The sequence below is a fragment of the Microcaecilia unicolor genome, chromosome 6, assembly GCF_901765095.1.
Source record: "Microcaecilia unicolor chromosome 6, aMicUni1.1, whole genome shotgun sequence".
NCBI classification, from domain to species: Eukaryota; Metazoa; Chordata; class Amphibia; order Gymnophiona; family Siphonopidae; genus Microcaecilia; species Microcaecilia unicolor.
The window spans coordinates 30,849,923-30,869,671 of record NC_044036.1 but is presented as its reverse complement, the minus strand read 5'-3'; the positions used below and the strand labels follow the sequence as shown (position 1 = coordinate 30,869,671).

At 48.0% G+C, this 19,749-nt stretch overlaps 1 protein-coding gene across 3 annotated transcripts; it reads right to left on the bottom strand.

Annotated features, from left to right (window-relative positions):
• Positions 1 to 743: 743 nt before the first annotated feature.
• Positions 744 to 12,160, bottom strand: LOC115472135 (transmembrane protein 205-like). Of its 3 annotated transcripts, none has more exons than XM_030206257.1 (4): positions 12,053 to 12,160; positions 8,774 to 8,947; positions 5,587 to 5,750; positions 744 to 1,241 (listed from the first exon to the last, which is right to left on the bottom strand). In XM_030206257.1, exons 2-4 carry the CDS (start codon positions 8,871 to 8,873, stop codon positions 942 to 944), a joined length of 564 nt encoding a protein of 187 aa, XP_030062117.1. In that variant the 5' UTR covers positions 8,874 to 8,947; positions 12,053 to 12,160; the 3' UTR covers positions 744 to 941. The 3 variants fall into 3 exon arrangements, with proteins under 3 accessions (XP_030062117.1, XP_030062118.1, XP_030062119.1); XM_030206258.1 differs by having other exon boundaries at positions 8,774 to 8,942; positions 12,053 to 12,125; XM_030206259.1 differs by lacking the exon at positions 12,053 to 12,160 and adding an exon at positions 12,019 to 12,041.
• Between the last annotated feature and the right edge of the window lie 7,589 nt (positions 12,161 to 19,749).

Sequence of the window (19,749 nt, the reverse complement as noted above, 5' to 3'; positions counted from 1 at the left end):
ATCAGTTCGGGGGGGGGGGGGAAGCGGGTGCTAATAGTTAGTGCAATGGACCTTGATCTGGCAACTTGGGTTCAATTCCCACTGCAGCTCCTTGTGACTTAACCCCTCCATCGCCCCAGATACAAAAACTTTGATTGTGAGCCCTCTAGGGACAGAGAAAGTACCTGCATATAATGTGTACTGCGCTGCGTACAGCTAGTAGCGCTATAGAAACTATTAATAGCAGTAGTTATTCCTGCATCTTAAATCCTACTAGTGCAGGTGAGAATCTAGACTAACCCAGACTTTGGAACAGAACACAAAGGCAGGGCCGCCGAGAGACTGGGCCGGGCTTGCCGCAGCTCCCCCCCTCCACCCCGAGGTCGCCACCCCCCCTCCATCCGCCACTGGGCTGGGCCCCCTGCATTGAAATCGCAGTCTCACCTCTGTGAAAGCAGCGCTGCAGGCAGCAGAATGCCTCCCTTCGGCCCTCCTTCCCTCGTGTCCTGCCCTCGCGGAAGTTACGTCAGATGAGGGCTGAAGGGAGGCGTTGCTGCCTGCAGCAGGGGGCAGACGGTCGACGACGGAAGGCGGGTGGGACTGCGGCACTGGGTCCCCCTTGGAGGCCTGGGACTGCGGCACTGGGCCCCCCTTGGAGGCCTGGGCCCGGGGAATTTTGTCCCCCTCTCGGCGGCTATACTTACACACCCCACCCCTGCTCCACTACTGAGGGATCGGTCACAGACAAGGCAACATCCAAAGGGTAAAAACAAAATATACATAATTTATAGAAATGATCTCTACGGCAAAATGTTCTGGGCTATACAAAAAAAAAAACACCACCGTATGCAGCATCCATTTCCACAACAGATGCATTAAAAATAACTTTTCATTGTACACCGTTACAGCTTTGGTCTTCAGCATACATAATGCACAGGAAGAGGTGAGCCACTCCAACTGAGTTACAGGGTGGAGAGGTTGCCGGCGGTGTAGTATAGATTCAGGCTGTTGCAGACGATGCAGCACAGGTTGCAGAGGGAGGACACACTTCCGTAGAACCGCAGCTGTTGTGCCATCTTCTTATACTTGGGGTCAGAGTCTCGTAGCCGCAAATAGGCCTTCCGAGAACAGAGTCCAATGTCTTGGCCTAGTCCGTAGCTCTGCTCCATTAAGTGCATGTCGGCCATGATCTCAGAGGTCAACTGCCCAAACCACTGAGCATTTAAAGCTGCTACAGTGACAGTCGTCAAAAGAACCAAAAGCTGAAAAGAAAAGAAGGGAAAACGTATGAAAAGAAGAGTTAGGAAACGGTATGGAAAATATTTGAACCCTGCTGCAAACTGTAAGGCTCTGCGTAAATAACAATGAAAGAGAAGGAAGGCTGGCCAATTCCAGTGAATTGCAACAAGAAATTCCCATTAAGAGTTTAAACATCTACCAAATAAAGTCTTCAAAAGTTCTAAACTTTAAGTAACATGCCTCTGATCTAATTAAAAAGAAAAGAGAGGGTATTTCAACACTTTGCTACCCGAAATGCCAAAGTTTAAAAATCTACCAAATAAAAGGCCCTGTTTACTAAGCCGCACTGTAGGCTTAGCGCGTGCTAAAAATTAGCACGCACTAACGATAGAGACACCCATAGGAATATAATGGGTGTCTGAGTGTGCGCTAAAAAGTCAGCGCAGCTTAGTAAACAGGGCCCAAAGTCTTCAAAGGTTTTCTAAACTTTAGAATGCCTCTGATCTAATTTAAAAAAAAAAAAAAGGAGAGTATTTCAACACTTTGCTACCTGAAATGCAAAAGCAGCAACTGGAGATTGTTTCTGGGATAAGGGGCGGCAGGGGACTAGGGTGGGGGAGGTTAAAGGGGGCCAGCACTGGCACAGGGCCATTAAACACAGGCCCATGCTTAAAAGTGCTGTCACATCGTGCTCTCCTTTGGCCTGGATCCAAAAAGAGTAAGGGGAGGGATTAGGGAGTGAAAAGGGTGGGGGCGGGACTACAGGGGGTAGGGCCAACAGCTGAAGATTCACTTAGACCAGTGATGGCGAACCTATGGCACGCGTGCCAGAGAGGGCACGCAGAGCCCTCTCTGTTGGCACACGCGCCGTCGCCTCACCCACTGTAAGTTTGTTCCCTCCTCCCTTCGAGTTCCAGGCCCCCTTCCTCCGAATTTTAAAAAATTCATCTATTTTACCTCGTTGGGGTTAGGACGGCAGCATGCAGGCTCGGTTCAGTTTTCCCTTCTCTCTCTCAGCTCTGGTCCCGCCCTTGAAAAAACAGGAAATGAGGGCAGGACCAGAGCTGAGAAAGAGAAGGGAAAACTGAACTAAGCACCGAGCCGAGCCTGCATGCTTTTTACCGCTGCTGCCGCTCTAACCCCGATGAGGTAAAATTTGGAGGGAGGACGAGGGGGAGGGGGGAATGCACCACCTGTTAAATTGCCCTGTTGGCACTTTGCGATAAATAATTAGATTCTGGGTTGCTGTTTGGGCACTCGGTCTCTGAAAGGTTCGTCATCACTGACTTAGACCATCAGACACCCTTGGGCCCTGAAATGAAAGTCAGTGAGTTGGCACATAAGCCCCTGAGTCTATTCTTTACATATAAATGAACATGTTTCAAAATCACTCCCTTAACAACCTTGCAATAAAGGTGCTAAGAAGCCTTCAAGAGCAAACAGGAACAGAAAGGACTCATAGAGGCAGATGCAGCAACCAAACGTAAAAAAATCTAAATCGTTAAAGTCCCTAACGATTTTAAAATAACGAAACATGCACCAAAAAAAAAAGTCACACATGCTGAGATCGGTAGTGAAACGTACAATGTATCAAAGAATCACAATACACATCGTTAATCGGCCCCCAAATCATGCGCAGAGCAGCCAAGCGTTATGTTAGCTGCTCTGCGCATGCCACAAACAGTCAAATCGCAAGCACATGGCTCCCAAATAAAAACAAAAATAAAAAAAAAGGGTCGGGAGGGGGCAAGGGCGCTCATCAGGAGCGTCCTGTACAGACGGCCTTGCCCCCCCCCCCCCCGCTGCTCCCCCCTTTCCGCCGCTCCCCCCCACCCCGAAAAAGCAAAATTCTAGCAGCCCCTGCCCCCTCCCCACTTTCCGCCGCTCCCCCCACCCCGAAAAAGCAAACTTCTAGAAGCCCCTGCCCCCCCCCTTCCTCACTACTCTGTCACCTCAGCTCCGCCTCCCGACATCCTCCGTCCGCGCCCCGCCCCCTTTTGGGGTCGTCGCCGCCATTCCCCTCCTCCATCGGGCCCCCCTTCCTCTTACCGGGCCCATGCAGCGCCTCTCTCCTCTGTCCGAAGGCGCTGCACGGGCAAGAACGCTGAATCAGCTGATGCCTGCCTTCGCCTAGCTTCGATAGAGCGTCTTTCTCCTCCTGGGCCCGCCCCTGTCTGACGTCAGTAACCTACGTAGGTTACTGACGTCAGACAGGGGCGGGCCCAGGAGGAGAAAGACGCCCATCGCGAAGGCAGGCATCAGCTGATTCAGCGTTCTTCTTGCCCGTGCAGCGCCTTCGGACAGAGGAGAGAGGCGCTGCACGGGCCCGGTAAGAGGAAGGGGGGCCCGATGGAGGAGGGGAATGGCGGCGACGACCCCAAAAGGGGGCGGGGCGCGGACGGAGGATGTCGGGAGGCGGAGCTGAGGTGACAGAGTAGTGAGGAAGGGAGGGGGGCAGGGGCTTCTAGAAGTTTGCTTTTTCGGGGTGGGGGGAGCGGCGGAAAGTGTGGGGGGGGGGCAAGGCCGTCCGTACAGGACGCTCCTGATGAGCGCCCTTGCCCCCTCCCGATCCTTTTTTATTTTTATTTTTTTATGTGTTTTCTGAGGTCCTTTGGACCAATCACAGCGCTTTTAGCTCTGCTAATGCGCTGGGATTGGCTCAAAGTTTGTTTATTTTTTCACTTAACACTTTTTCCTGCCACGGAGCTGTCCTAACGAGAGGTCCAGACCTCTCGTTAGTTTTCCTGCCTTTTTCCTGCGTAAAGGCAATCGGAAAAGGTTAGTGCATGTCGTTTCAATGGGGTTTTCACACTAATTGCTCATCTCCATTCCGTTTTCGTTAGCTGCTACTGTCGTCGGAAAATAGGCTTAAGTGCATGGAAAGGATAGGAAATTCTTCCCTGAGGGCTCATTTAACGATGAAAAACGTTTAGTGCATCTACCTCTTAGAGACACTGGCTCTCACCCATTATCAGATATCCGGCTTTGAACTGCAAATTGTTACACCTCAGTCAATCCTCCCCCTCCCCCGTCCCAATGAGCTGTAATAATATATGCAGACAGCCTAAGACCTGGATGAGTTTGTACTATTTACATAGAAACATGAGGGCAGATAAAGGCCATGTGACCCATCCAGTCTGCCCATCCTCTGTAACCCCTAATTCTTCCTGTTCCTAAGCGATCCCACATGCTTATCCCATGCCTTTTTAAATTCTGGAACAGTCCTCGACTCCGCCACCTCCACCAGGAGGCCATTCCACGCCTCCACCACCCTTTCTTTGAAATAGCACTTCCTTAGGTTACTTTAACTGCACTGTTCCTTTACTGACCTAAGGAAGACAGGATAACTCTCAAAAGCTTGTCAAAGATACGTTTTTATTAGACTGACTTAATATCTCAACTACAACTAGGTTGTTGACCGTTATACACAGAACAGGAAAACTTTTTTTTTTTTTTTTTTAAAGAGGCAGTTTAAAAGCTCAGCACAACAGAATGAGGTACTTCACCAATACTGCAGGATTTATGCCCAAAAGCATGATGCCCTCCTGTGAAATGGAATTGAGTGATAATTTAGTGCAGTGGCTTTGGGAACGGCTTTGATTGTAACCCACAGAAAGGTGGTATATCAAATCCCATCCCCTTTCCCTGTTATGCTGGCATTTTACATGAGAAAATGGAGTCTGATAGCTCTGGAGTGGAGGAGTGGCCTAGTGGTTAGGGTGGTGGACTTTGGTCCTGGGGAACTGAGTTCGATTCCCACCAGGCACAGGCAGCTCCTTGTGACTCTGGGCAAGTCACTTAACCCTCCATTGCCCCATGTAAGCCGCATTGAGCCTGCCATGAGTGGGAAAGCGCAGGGTACAAATGTAACAAAAATAAAATAGATACTATTGGAGATTCTACATGGAATGTTGCTACTATTGGAGATTCTACATGGAATGTTGCTATTCCACTAGCAACATTCCATGTAGAAGGCTGCACAGGCTTCTGTTTCTGTGAGTCTGACGTCCTGCACGTGCAGGACGTCAGACTCACAGAAGCGGAAGCCTGCGCAGCCACATTGATGATCTGCAAGGGCCGACTTCTACATGGAATGTTGCTAGTGGAATAACAACATTCCATGTAGAACCCTAAATAGTAGCAACAGTGGAGGAGTGGCCTAGTGGTTAGGGTGGTGGACTTTGGTCCTGAGGAACTGAGTTCAATTCCTACTTCAGGCACAGACAGGGCACAGGCAGCTGCTTGTGACTCTGGGCAAGTCACTTAACCCTCCATTGCCCCATGTAAGCCGCATTGAGCCTGCCATGAGTGGGAAAGCGCAGGGTACAAATGTAACAAAAAAATAAATAAATAAAGAAGAACGAATACCTGTGTGGTTTCATCCTCGGTAAGTTCATCACGGGGATGATACATCGCAAATACGATCAGGTTAAAGAAGGCACAAGCTGAACCTAGGTGCAAATAGTAGGGGAAAAGGCGGCTCTGGATGAAACCGTATGTGTGCCGGGTGAGGTTGCTGCCCATCACAAGACCTGCAGTAGAAAGATGGCATGTTTAGATTGTGGAGTCAAACAGAAAAAAACAAAACATTGGAGGTGACCCAAAACCAGAGGGAAACAACACCACAAGCCAAATGGCAGGGGAAACAGAGTGTAGCGGGCCCAGATGAGAATGAAAAGGTGGAGTCTCAAACCACAGGAAGCAACAATTAATTCAGGGACTCAACAGTCCGTGTTTTGGCTGAATGCTTGCGTCAGGGTTTGTATTGTATTAGACTCCTTAAATTCCTTGGTCTGAAGGTCTCTGAATACAAGAGAGCACGTGTCTAATTTTGTGTCTGTGGTCCGGGTAAACATGTCGGACCTTGGCAAATGGATTGGTAGCATCATGAAGCTCCCGATGAAGCAGTAGCGAAACAGAAGTGCTCTGTAGAGCTGGCGTTCTAACAAGCTAAGTTGCCGGGTTTTTGTACGTTTAAAAGCTTAGAAATCCAAACATTGATAAGGTCATATTTTATACACAGACTAGCCGTTGAGCCCGTAAAAACGGGCTAGTAAAGGAAGGGGGGGGCCCCCTGCGGATAGCCCCCCCCCCACCACCCCTCCACCCAGGCTGGGTACCTGGCTTCACTATTCAAACCGCCAGAACGCAGCACACAGCTCATCTGGGCTGCCGTCGGCCTTCCTTCTTCTCTGCGTGTGTTCCGCCCTCGTGTGACGTAACGTCGGCGAGGGCAGGACACAGGCAGGTAAGGAAGGCCAATGGCAGCTCAGATGAGCCGTGTGCTGCATTCCAGCGGTTTGAATAGTGAAGCCAGGTACCTGGGCCGGGTGGAGGGTGTGTGGCGGCGGCGACTCCGGGTGGGTGGGGGGAGCGGTAGCGGCAACCCTGGGGGGGGGAGAGCGGTGGTGAAGGCGGTTCCTTCACTCGCAGGTGCGCAGGTTCCCTCTCTGTCATGCCCCCGTCATCACGTATTGACGCGGGGGCGGGACAGAGAGGGTCTCTACTGCGCATTTGCGAGTGAGTACGCCTCTTGCCATTTATATGTTTGATATCACTGACAATATGGAATGAAAATATCATGGACTGAGAATTAAAGTTAAAACTGTGTTTATGTTAAAAAAAAAGTGGAGGATTTTGAGGCCAATGACGAGGCTGCGCTAAAGTAAAGTAACTCTAATGGGGTTTCCTTAAGTAACAACTAAGTACGTTGGTTTTCCGAGCTTCTGAAGTCTGGTGAGATAGAACATCAAAGTATTATTTTTTTTTGTGAATTTCCTCACTTAACAAGATATAAGCCAATTGGAATTTGAGAGTGTATTTATAAGGATGTGCTAGCACACATTTCCCCCCTTTTACAAAGTCACACAGTAATTTCGACACAGCCATTCATTTTGAATGGGCTGCTGTGTCGGCATTACCGCACCAGCAGCGGCTAATGTGGCTTTGTAAAAAAAAAAAGGGGATTGTTTGTGTAAGTGCCTTAAAAAAAAAAAAACGTACACACAGAAATCAATTTAATACACAAAAATCAATAAAGACTAAGTTAACACTGATAATAGGTCTGCATTTTAAAAAGTTCTAACATACCAAAAAAAATACATTTACTAACAAAAAAAAAAAAAAAAAGAAAATTGTGAAATGAACTGAAAAGTTTACAAAAGTCTGGAAAAATATAAAATGAACCAAAAATTAAACATGCGCACCTTAATCATTCAAAAGAAAAATGGTAAAAATATAACATTCTGTGGTCTTGCCATAAACAGGTTCACCAGGAGGCTGTAATGGAACCTGGTTATAGTAGAGGTGTGCCCAGGGATGGGTATGATAGGAAATACTGGTGAAAAAACAGCCATTGGTATCACGGGGATGGATCCAAAGGGAATGAGGACAGGAAGGGTGACAAAATAGTCATTACTATCACAGGGATGGGAGGGGTTAGATCCAAAGGGAATGAGGACAAGAAGAGATGGATCAGAAGTGTGTGGAAACGAGTATAGATGGGCAGCAGAATATGTCCCCGTGCACACCTCAACTCGGAAACCTGAAACACCAACACCTCAACTTAAAAATAAATATATATATTATATCCTATATAATAATTTGCACTTCCGTCTGGCTGCCTGGGTTCGTAACACAGTTCCCATTGGTCCGCCCTGGGGATGATGTCACAGGGCAGACCAATGGGAAGTGCGAGAGAAGGGAACCAAGCAGCAGCCACCGGAGGTGAGTAAACAACTCCCCCCCCGAGATCCATGACCCCCACCTCCCTCCCTCCACTCCATCCGAGTTCCACAGGCCCACTCCAGTCCGACGGCCCCACTGCTGTCCAAGTTCCACGTTCCCCCCCCCCCCCCCCGTCCTCTGATTTCTTCTGCCCAGCGCCTCCCTCCCTCTGTCTCTGTGGCCTTCGAGTGCAAGGAGGATGTGTGCGGGTGCCCCAGCCCTTTGTAAGTGGCAGCTGTTGTTTAAAACGTTTTACCTCCTGCTCCGCCGGCAACAGTGAAGTCCAGCACGCACGGACGCCGCTTCACACAGCCTTTGCTTTCTTTTCTGTTTCACCTGTTCCTCTGGACGTTGGAGGACAGAGGGAGGGAGGGGGCCCTGGAACCTTGCTAGTGCCCGTTTCCTTTCTGTTGGAAACGGGCCTTTTTTACTAGTATAATATATTTCTTATTAAAGTTTAACATAAAGCAATAGGCATTACTTTATTAAATATGCAAGTTATAGGACCCATTTCAAGTTTTGTTTGAATTTACAAGATCTTCTAAATGCGGGTTGGTACCAATATGATGGGGATTGAAAACAATTGACTGGGGACGGAGACCAGATTATGTTCCCATGCAGACCTCTAGTTTATGTTGTGCTTTGCTGTTTAATTGCCAATTTGCATTTACGCTGCAAGTATGTTCAAAAAGACCACCCTGGTTGTCTACCTATAACAGCTCTGCACCAGACCTGTCTGGGCTAAAAGATTGTGTAGACCTGTTAGTAGGCTAACTCTGTATACATGAATGTCAGGACAGAACCCTGCGTGAAAAACCCAGCAACCTACCTGAAATAAAGGTAACCCATATCTGCATGCCCCAGAAAGTGGAAAGACACACCAGCTGAAAAACTTTGGCTGACATCGGGGGATCTGTAGCTGCAATCATGGTAGCACCCAGCAGGGGTCGCTCAGCCAGTTTCTTCCAGGTGGAACTCCTGTGTTGGGGTTACTTTACCTGTGCTGTGTTTAGAAAAACAAGTTGTATTCAAAGGCAAAAAGTAACCAACATTTATGTATTTCTGCTACATGACTCCTGAAAGGTAATCAAGAAAAGTTAGTCCAATAAATGTTTTCCTTGCCTTTTATTTGCACATATTCAAATAGACTAACGTGTCTAACCAAACCTCTCAGAAATACATTTCTCAGTAGTGTGTCATTTTCTCCCACAATTTGAAGAGCACTCTTTTAGCAACAAATGGAGTTGGCAAAGAGTGGAGGAATAGCCTAGTGGTTAGTGCAGCAGACGGAACTGGGTTCAATTCCCACTGCAGCTCCTTGTGACTCTGGCTAAGTCACTTAACCTTCCATTGCCCCTGGTACAAAATAAGTACCTGAATATATGTAAACCGCTTTGAATGTAGTTGCAAAATACCACAGAAAGGCAGTATATCAAGTCCCATTTCCCTTTCCCTATTTGAGATTCTACATGGAATGTTAATGTTGCTATTCCACTAGCAACATTCCATGTAGAAGCCTGCCCTTGCAGATCAGCAACGCGGCTGCGCAGGCTTCTACATGGAATGTTGCTAGTGGAGGAGTAGCCTAGTGGTTAGTGCAGCAGACTTTGATCCTGGGGAACTGGGTTCGATTCCCACTGCAGCTCCTTGTGACTCTGGGCAAGTCACTTAACCCTCCATTGCCCCAGGTACAAGATAAGTACCTGTATATATGTAAACCACTTTGAATGTAGTTGCAAAATACCACAGAAAGGCAGTATATCAAGTCCCATTTCCCTTTCCCTATTTGAGATTCTAGATGGAATGTTGCTATTCCACTAGCAACATTCCATGTAGAAGCCTGCCCTTGCAGATCAGCAACGCGGCTGCGCAGGCTTCTGTTTCTGTGAGTCTGACGTCCTGCACTGGGCTCTTGAAAGATCTGAACCCATGCAGAACAGTGGAGGAATTGACCTTAATATACGTGTGTAAAGTCTTCAAGTTCGTGCAGGATGTCAGACTCACAGAAACAGAAGCCTGCGCAGCCGCGTTGCTGATCTGCAAGGGCAGGCTTCTACATAGAATGTTGCTAGTGGAGTAGCCTAGTGGTTAGTGCAGCGGACTTTGATCCTGGGGAACTGGGTTCAATTTCCACTGCAACTCCTTGTGACTCTGGGCAAGTCACTTAACCCTCCATTGCCCCAGGTACAAAATAAGTACCTGAATATATGTAAACCGCTTTGAATGTAGTTGCAAAAACCTCAGAAAGGCGGCATGTCAAGTCCCAGTTCCCTTTCCTCACCTCTCAGATAGATGGAAGGCTGAGTCTTCCATAAACAGTGCTGAACTTGAAGACTTTACACACCTATATTAAAGGTCAGTTCCTCCACTGTTCTGCATGGGCTCAGATCTTTCAAGAGCCCAGTTCCGAGTTCTAGTAGCTACATCCATAAGTATCTGCAGAAACGTCTTCAAGTGAGGGGGGGGGAGGGGAACCAGGCATGGCTGGTCCTACCACTAGGCAGACTAGCAGTGTCTAGGGCAGCTGAAGAGGGGAGGGGGAACAATGCCTGCATGGTGGGCAAGACAGCAGCAGCAGCACAGCACTTAAATGTCACAGTCAGCACGCTGGTGAGCCTTTGAGTACCTATGCACAAATCGAGACCTGTTGCATCCTGAGCATGCATGGGTGCTCCGAGACCCTCATACCACACTGTCTTTTCTTTTGCTGCAGCCTTGGATGGAAGTAGGCTAGAGTGACAGTGGAGGTAGAGGGAAGGGGAGATGGTAGATACCTGGTGGGGAGAAGGAAGAGAAATGCTGGATACTTGGGGAAGGGGGGGGGTAGAGCATGGCCGCCTAGAGGGGAGGGCAGGGGGGACAAATTTCCCCAGGCCCGGGCCTCACGCCGCAGTCCCACCTGCCCACCCTCGGCTCCGTCATCTGTCCGCCACCGGGCTCCCTCCAAATCACAGCGCCTCACCACCTCGCTCCATGTGAAAGCGCAGCAGCAGCAGTCTGCAGATCACCTCCCTGTGTCCCGCCCTCATCTGACGTAACTTCCGCGAGGGCGGGACACAGGGAGGGAAGGCCCAAAGGGAGGCGATCTGCAGACTGCAGCTGCTGTGCTTTCACAAGGAGTGAGGTGAGGCGCTGTGATTTGAATTCAGGGGGCCCGGCCTGGTGGTGGACAGAGGGGGGGGCGGGTGGAGGGGGCGGTGATGATGACCCCGGGGGTACAGGAAGAAGGGAAGGGAGATGCTTGACAGTGAAGGGGTGAGCACATGCATGAATGCTCACATACTTCTGGGCGGCCACCACCAGTTAAACTGGAACGTACAAAAGCAAAATAGTCTCCCAAATCAATCACTCATTACATCATCTTATTTTCTTTTCCATGTTTTATTTTGTTTGATTTCGATTGATAACCTTAAGAGTGGACTAACGCTACCACACTCCATCCCAGAGAAGAAAGGAAGGTCATTATTTCATCCCTTGCTGTAGGCATCCTAAGCTATATCATCCTTAAAGGAAACTGGATTCCTCCCAGCCAGAGCCACATTATCAGGTGGACCATTGGATCTGACCCAGTATGGCTATTATCATCTTTGAATACATTTTTAGTGTTGGCACAACGCATAGGCAGAGTTTGGAATGGAATGGACAGGGGGGAGCGGCACCCCTCAAATGATACAAGTCCCATTGCAAATATGGCCTCTCTTCCCCCATCCAGTAAGCTACACCTATGAAGCACTGAAAAAGTATCAAAAACTTGCAAGGAATGCGAGAACACGAGCGTGAACAGACTGAAGCCGATTTCTCAGAAATTTCTACCAGGCGCTATATCAATCTTTGTACTCATTCTGGGCCACCGCAAAACGCCATCCACTTTTCTCTCGGGACAAACCCGGGTATAAACACAGACCACCGCACGAGAACCCAAGTCGGCTACTAGCGCACGACTGAATTACAACAGATCGCAGATGCTGCAAACACTAAAGAACAACTCCCAAAGACAAAACTTCAGCCTTGCAAAGAAAATCCAACCCTCTCCAATATGCTCGAGCAGGAGCCTATCTCCGGTCTCCACCATACCGGACAAATGAGCTTAGAAGAATCAATCGCCTACCGAGATCCCGGGCAAGTTCCAGCGCTTCCGGCCCACCGAACTTAACTCTTCCCCTTCTCGTAGCCAAGGGAGGAGAGGTTGTATCTAATGCTGACGCACCCGAGAACGAGTCGGACTCGCAACTGAACCCGCCTACAGACCGAAATCGACCTCTCCATTGGTCTACTGAACTGCCAGTGTTTGCCAAGCCCGCCGCACCCCGTTCCATAGTACATTTTATTGCACTAAAGGAAGGAAGCTGATGATTAGCTGGTTAGTTTATCATTCTGAAGCCTTTGACGTGGACCGTGCGGGGCTGGGAGGGTGCTGCCTGCTGAACCGGCCGGAAGAAAGGGCTGGGGAAGGGAGGGAGGCAGGCAGTGGCTGTTACACTAACTACTACTACTTAACACTTCTAAAGCGCTACTAGGGTTACGCAGCACTGTACAATTTAACATAGAGGGACGGTCCCTGCTTAAAGAGCTTACAATCTAATAGATAAGAGTGAGACAAATATAGGACAATCAAGCCATTGTGACATCACTGATGAGGTTGGCTCTTAGGCATTGGTGGAATGAGGCATTATGACATCACAATCTCAGCTCTGGTTAAATCACTGCTATAAGTAATACTACTACTACTACTACTACTTAACATTTCTAAAGCGCTACTAGGGTTACGCAGCACTGTACAATCTAACAAAGAAGGACAGCCCCTGCTCAAAGGAGCTTACAATGTAATGGACAAAATGTGCAGTCAGTCAAATTGGGGCAGTCTAGATTTCCTGAATAGAGGTATAATGGTTAGGTGCCGAAGGCAACGTTGAAGAGGTGGGCTTTGAGCAAGGATTTGAAGATGGGTAGGGACAGTGGCGTAGGAAGGGGGGGGGCGGTGGGGCGGTCCGCCCCGGGTGCACGCTGCTGGGGGGGGTGTTGGCTCCGCTGGTTCACTGCTCTCTCTGACCCGGAACAGGTTACTTCCTGTTCCGGGGCAGAGAGAGCAAGGAACCAGTGGAGCCGACACAGCTCCCAGCGACGACGTGCACTCGGGGCGGAGCACCAGTGGTAAGAATGCGCTCCGAGGGGGGGTGCGCAGCGGCGACCCGCCCCGGGTGTCAGCCACCCTCGCTACGCCACTGGATAGGGAGGGGGCTTGGCGTATGGGCTCAGGAAGTTTATTCCAAGCATAGGGAGAGGCGAGGCAGAAAGGGCGGAGTCTGGAATTGGCGGTGGTGGAGAAGGGTACAGAGAGGAGGGATTTGTCCTGTATCAGGAGCCCTAAGCAAACCTTCAGCTTTGCCCAATATATGAACTGTCGTGCCTAGCTACTGTACTCGAAGTTTGCATTATTGAACTCACCAAGCATGATGTTGCAACATCACCCTTGGAGCAACCCTGCACAAAAGGGACATCATACTTTGGTATATATATTTACACAAGGAGAGCAACAGGGCCCTGCCTAGGGTCTCTGGTGCCCCCCTGCAGATATCAGTTGGCACCCCCCCCCCCCCCCGTGTGGCACAAGATGGCAAGGCTTACAAGCCTTTCTTGCGAAATACTTGATCGCAAATAATTTTTTATGGTTTTTAACCGTGAAAATGATCGCTCACCACTTGGCCCACTGACAGGAATTGTCAGCAATATTCTTAGAAAACAAATTGCTATACATTGCAAAATAAGATAGCAGATGTACATTCTCAAAGTGGACATATTCCAAACACTAAAATGAAAATAAAATGATTTTTTTCTACCTTTGTTGTCTGGTGACTTTGTTTTTCTATCCATATTGGTCTGAGTCTCTGATTCTGCTGCTCTCTATCTGTCCTCTTAACTCCATTTCCAGGGCTTCCTTTCCATTTATTTCTTTACTTTCCTCCTTTCTTCTTCATTTCTTGCCCTACATCCATAAGGAAAAGCTGTGTCCTCCTCTATGGAATTGACTGGAAGAGGTATAACGTGGATCCAGCTTTTGCCTATTTTCTCCATCCATGTGCAGTTTTTCTCCTCTCTTCCCTTTCCCTCATCTCCATCCATGTGCATCGTCTTCTTTTTTTCTTTCCTCACCTCCATCCATGTCCAGCACTTCTCCTCTCTCATCCCCTCCATCCATGTTCAGCATTTCTCCTCTCTCGTCCCGCCCCTGTATCCATATAAAGCAATAATTCTCTCTCCCCTCTCCTCCATCCAAGACCAGCATTTCTCCTCTCTCCCCGCCAACTCCTCCATCCATCCATGTCCAGAGAATCTCTCTTCCCTGCCCTCCCCTCTCATCCATGTCCAGCGATTCTTCTCTCTCCCCTGCCCTCCCCTCTCATCCATGTCCAGCGATTCTCCTCTGCCCTCCCCTCTCATCCATGTCCAGCGATTCTCCTCTCTCCCCTGCCCTCACCTTCCATCCATGTCCAACAATTCTCCTCTCTCCCCTGCCCTTCATGTCCAGCGAATCTCTCTTCGCTGACCTCCCCTCCCCTCCATGTCTAGTATGTCTCCTCTGCCCCCTGCCCTCCCCTCTCATCCATGTCCAGCAATTCTCTCTTCCCTGCCCTCCTCTCCCCTCTCCTCCATGTCCAGCATGGAGGGGAGGGCAGGGGAGGGGAGAGAGAATTGCTGGACATGGAGGGGAGGGCAGGGGAGAGAGGAGACTCGTGACTTCGGGTAAAAGAGTTTGGAGCACAAGAGCAGGAACAGGAGGGAGCGGGCAAGTGAACCAGACCTCAGGAAAAGGAGCTGGTACACTGTACCGGCACGTACCGGCACAAAAAAAGCACTGTATGTATCCCTCATTGATAAGTCTCTGACTCTAAAGTTTAGCAATTTCATTAAAGCAAAATGTATTTTCACATACCACAAACTCTTCCTATCCAAGCAGAATGTTTTATATTTATTTATTTATTTATTCATTGCATTTGTATCCCACATTTTACCACCTCTTTGCAGGCTCAATGTGGCTTACAATACATCATGAATGGTGGAGATATATAAGAAATAAACATTTAGTAATTATACACAAAACATTTAGTAATTACACACAAAAAAGCAATCAGATTTTCACTTACCAGCTCTTCAACACAGCTAAACTTCCTCTTTGAACCTACTGTTTGAACCGTCAGCCAATGAAATGGCTTTTAGCTGTAGATTTCCCAGGTTACCTGATAATTATGCACACATCATTGCAGTCATGCCCTCCTCTCAGTGTACATGCTCAGAAAAAAAAACAAAAACTTTGAACCACTTACAGATTTTAACAAGCAATTACACTATTTATTTTTTATTTCTCCCCAGTCTCACTTGCACACCTCCCTCCAAACCTGTTCTCTTTAATTTGAATGTTGTTCAAGCTCACCCTGAATGAGGAGTTCTTCCCACACCAAAGACATATATAGCACTGGTTGTACTTTTTGAAGCAACTTTAGCAGAGCGTGTCTGCCTCAGTTAGCACTGCTGGGCTGTCTTCACTTCCTGACGCGGGAAGGGCAGGGGAGAGAGGAGAATCACAACTTCAGGTAAAAGATTTTGTAAGTGAGCGGACCTGGGCGGCGCCCTCCAGATGTCGGCGCCCCCCTGCGGCACTTACCCCGCTTACCGTGTTAGCACGGCCCTGGAGAGCAAGTTACAAAATCCATGTAGCCAAGGCAATGGCTGACATTTGCTCTCTCCCTGTATGTAAAAGTACACGATGATGATTTTTCTTGCTTGTGTGGCTGTCGGGAGCGATTGTTTTGCTTTGCCTGCAGCTGCTCCCAAAAGTAGCCACCCCTAATGGTTAAGCCAAGTCTGCAGTAATCCATGTGGGTTGCCACCCTGCTCCAGATTGCCTAGAAGGGTTGATGCAGTTCTAAATTTATCCCATTCTATACCTGAGTTTGCAGTCTTGCTTTTCTTAAAGACCTTAGGTGATCTTTGGATTGGGGAGGTGGTGTAGAACTATTTAAAATCTATTTAAAAGGCAGGATAAAGCACACTGGAGGCCACCAAAGGCTAAAAGCACAAAAACATACATAACTGTCTCATTTCAGGGTTCTCACGTCCTGCAGGAAATTGAATCACATTGGACCACCAGTTTTGAAGCTGTTCAGGGTTGTAGTGAAGGCAGAAAGCTGTTGGGGGGAGGGGGGGCAAAATTTCCTACTTAAAAATGTTTTCCCCCTTAGCAATGCTGTAGCAGTCTATTTTCATTATGAGGGCAAAATACAATTTTGTGCACTTATCTGTATGTGGGTATAGAGAAAGTAACTGGAGAAAAACTTTCGTTTAGAGGTTAGGTATAGTCATGAGGGAGATCAGATAGGAAATGGAGGGGTTATACAATGGCCTGACTTTTTGGGTGGGCCTGGAGCTAATATGGGTGGGCACTGTGGGGCCGATATTCATCCAGCAGAGGGCAGCGTGGTTAAAGCCTGTTGCCAGCGCTGAACTCGTAAATTCAATGCCACACCATACCCAGTGATCAGCATTGAATTTCCAGTGTCATTTTTGGCCACCGGAACTTAACCAGTTAAGCCAATATTCAGTGCAAACCGGTCAAGTTCCTAGCAGTTAAAGATAGTACCGCATAAATAGAAGTCCTATTTAAGCCTTTAGTGTCCAATGTTCCCCGTAATAAAGTGGTGGAAATAAGTATTTGATCCCTTGCTGATTTTGTAAGTTTGCCCACTGACAAAGACATGAGCAGCCCATAATTGAAGGGTAGGTTATTGGTAACAGTGAGAGATAGCACATCACAAATTAAATCCGGAAAATCACATTGTGGAAAGTATATGAATTTATTTGCATTCTGCAGAGGGAAATAAGTATTTGATCCCCCACCAACCAGTAAGAGATCTGGCCCCTACAGACCAGGTAGATGCTCCAAATCAACTCGTTACCTGCATGACAGACAGCTGTCGGCAATGGTCACCTGTATGAAAGACACCTGTCCACAGACTCAGTGAATCAGTCAGACTCTAACCTCTACAAAATGGCCAAGAGCAAGGAGCTGTCTAAGGATGTCAGGGACAAGATCATACACCTGCACAAGGCTGGAATGGGCTACAAAACCATCAGTAAGACGCTGGGCGAGAAGGAGACAACTGTTGGTGCCATAGTAAGAAAATGGAAGAAGTACAAAATGACTGTCAATCGACAAAGATCTGGGGCTCCATGCAAAATCTCACCTCGTGGGGTATCCTTGATCATGAGGAAGGTTAGAAATCAGCCTACAACTACAAGGGGGGAACTTGTCAATGATCTCAAGGCAGCTGGGACCACTGTCACCACGAAAACCATTGGTAACACATTACGACATAACGGATTGCAATCCTGCAGTGCCCGCAAGGTCCCCCTGCTCCGGAAGGCACATGTGACGGCCCGTCTGAAGTTTGCCAGTGAACACCTGGATGATGCCGAGAGTGATTGGGAGAAGGTGCTGTGGTCAGATGAGACAAAAATTGAGCTCTTTGGCATGAACTCAACTCGCCATGTTTGGAGGAAGAGAAATGCTGCCTATGACCCAAAGAACACCGTCCCCACTGTCAAGCATGGAGGTGGAAATGTTATGTTTTGGGGGTGTTTCTCTGCTAAGGGCACAGGACTACTTCACCGCATCAATGGGAGAATGGATGGGGCCATGTACCGTACAATTCTGAGTGACAACCTCCTTCCCTCCGCCAGGGCCTTAAAAATGGGTCGTGGCTGGGTCTTCCAGCACGACAATGACCCAAAACATACAGCCAATGCAACAAAGGAGTGGCTCAGGAAGAAGCACATTAGGGTCATGGAGTGGCCTAGCCAGTCACCAGACCTTAATCCCATTGAAAACTTATGGAGGGAGCTGAAGCTGCGAGTTGCCAAGCGACAGCCCAGAACTCTTAATGATTTAGAGATGATCTGCAAAGAGGAGTGGACCAAAATTCCTCCTGACATGTGTGCAAACCTCATCATCAACTACAGAAGACGTCTGACCGCTGTGCTTGCCAACAAGGGTTTTGCCACCAAGTATTAGGTCTTGTTTGCCAGAGGGATTAAATACTTATTTCCCTCTGCAGAATGCAAATAAATTCATATACTTTCCACAATGTGATTTTCCGGATTTAATTTGTGATGTGCTATCTCTCACTGTTACCAATAACCTACCCTTCAATTATGGGCTGCTCATGTCTTTGTCAGTGGGCAAACTTACAAAATCAGCAAGGGATCAAATACTTATTTCCACCACTGTAAGCCATATGGGAACAGATTGATGGGAACATTGGACACTAAAGGGTTAAATGCTAAACCCAGTGCTGAATATCAGTGCTAACCAGCTATATCCAGCTATAGCCAGCTAGCCACTATGCGCTAACAGTGAATACTCAGCAGAGATAACCGGTTATCTCCCACTGAATATTTTCCATTAGCTGGTTAAATGCTATTTATTTATTTTATTTATGCATTCTTCTATCCCACTATTATCAAAAAACACAGTTCGGTTCAAAGTGACTTGCAATTTACATTTTGGTGGTGTTACAGTAGTGTTGTGCAATGTGGAGAGGGCATCTATAGCTCATGTGGTTATTCATAGAGTTTTTGACAAGATAGATTTGAAGAGGAAAAGGCAGTGGCGTACCAAGGGGGGGGGGCGGTGGGTACAGTCCGCCCCGGGTGCACGCCGCTGGGGGGGTGCCGCGCGCCTGTCCGCTACGTTCGTTCTGTGCTCCTTCTGCCCCGGAACAGGTTACTTCCTGTTCCGGGGCAGAGGGAGCATGGAAACGAACGAAGCGGACAGGCGCGCGGCACCCCCCCCCCCAGCGGCGTGCACCCGGGGGGGGGGTTCTTTCACCGGGGGGGGGTCGCGCTGCACCAGGGGGGCGGGGCGCATCAGTGATCCGCCCCAGGTGTCAGTCCCCCTAGGAACGCCACTGGGAAAAGGTAATGCTAGCTTTTGTGTTCAGTTGTAGAGATTTGGTGATGTTTATTCATATTGTTTTTGAAGAGGTAGATTTGAAAGGAAGGCGACAATATCTTTGTGATTAGCTGTAGAAATTTTTGAAGAGGTAGGTTTTCATTTCTTTTCTGAATTGGAGGATATTTGTGATGCTTCTTATGGTTTTTGGTATTGAGTTCCACCATTTGGAACCCTGGTAGCTAAATCCTGGTGTAGATGGTGTTTTTGCAGTTGGGTAGATGTAGGAGTAGATAGTTTCTGTTTTCTGGGCTGGTATTTCTTGAGGCTAGTTCAATCATGTTAAGCATATATTCGGGTGCCATTCCGAATAGTATTTTGAAAATTAGGGTGCTCTCTTTGAAAAATATTCTTGCCTTGAATGGTAGCCAGTGTAGTGTTTCAAACAGTGGGGTTTTTCTTTCGTATTTCAATTTATTGAAAATCAGGTTTGCTGCCATGTTTTGGACTGTTTGCAGCAATTTTAGTGTGTTTTCCTTGCACCCTACGTATGCTGCATTACAGTAGTCTAGTTGCGATAATATCGTTGATTAGACCAGTATTCGGAAAGATTGTCTAGGGAAATAGTCTCTTATTCTTCTCAGTTTCCATAGTGTTCTGAAGCATTTTGATGTTACTGCTGATATTTGATTGTCCAGTTTTAGATGTTTGTTGAAAATGATACCTAGTTTTAAGTTGTGTTTTGATGTGGTATGTTTGTTGGCTGATTGTGAATTTTTGGTAGGATGTGAGGTTGTGTGGGCTGGATAGTACTAGGAATTTGGTTTTGTCTCTGTTCAGTTTGAGTTTGAAAGTTGTTG

What these genes read in the sequence shown, in the direction of transcription:
- LOC115472135 (XM_030206257.1), bottom strand. Translation starts at nt 8,873, where the DNA reads ATGATTGCAGCTACAGATCCCCCGATGTCAGCCAAAGTTTTTCAGCTG. An exon ending in ATGGGTTACCTTTATTTCAG is followed by an intron (nt 5,751 to 8,773) that starts GTAGGTTGCTGG and finishes TTTCTACTGCAG; the next exon opens with GTCTTGTGATGGGCAGCAAC. An exon ending in CCGAGGATGAAACCACACAG is followed by an intron (nt 1,242 to 5,586) that starts GTATTCGTTCTT and finishes TTTTCTTTTCAG; the next exon opens with CTTTTGGTTCTTTTGACGAC.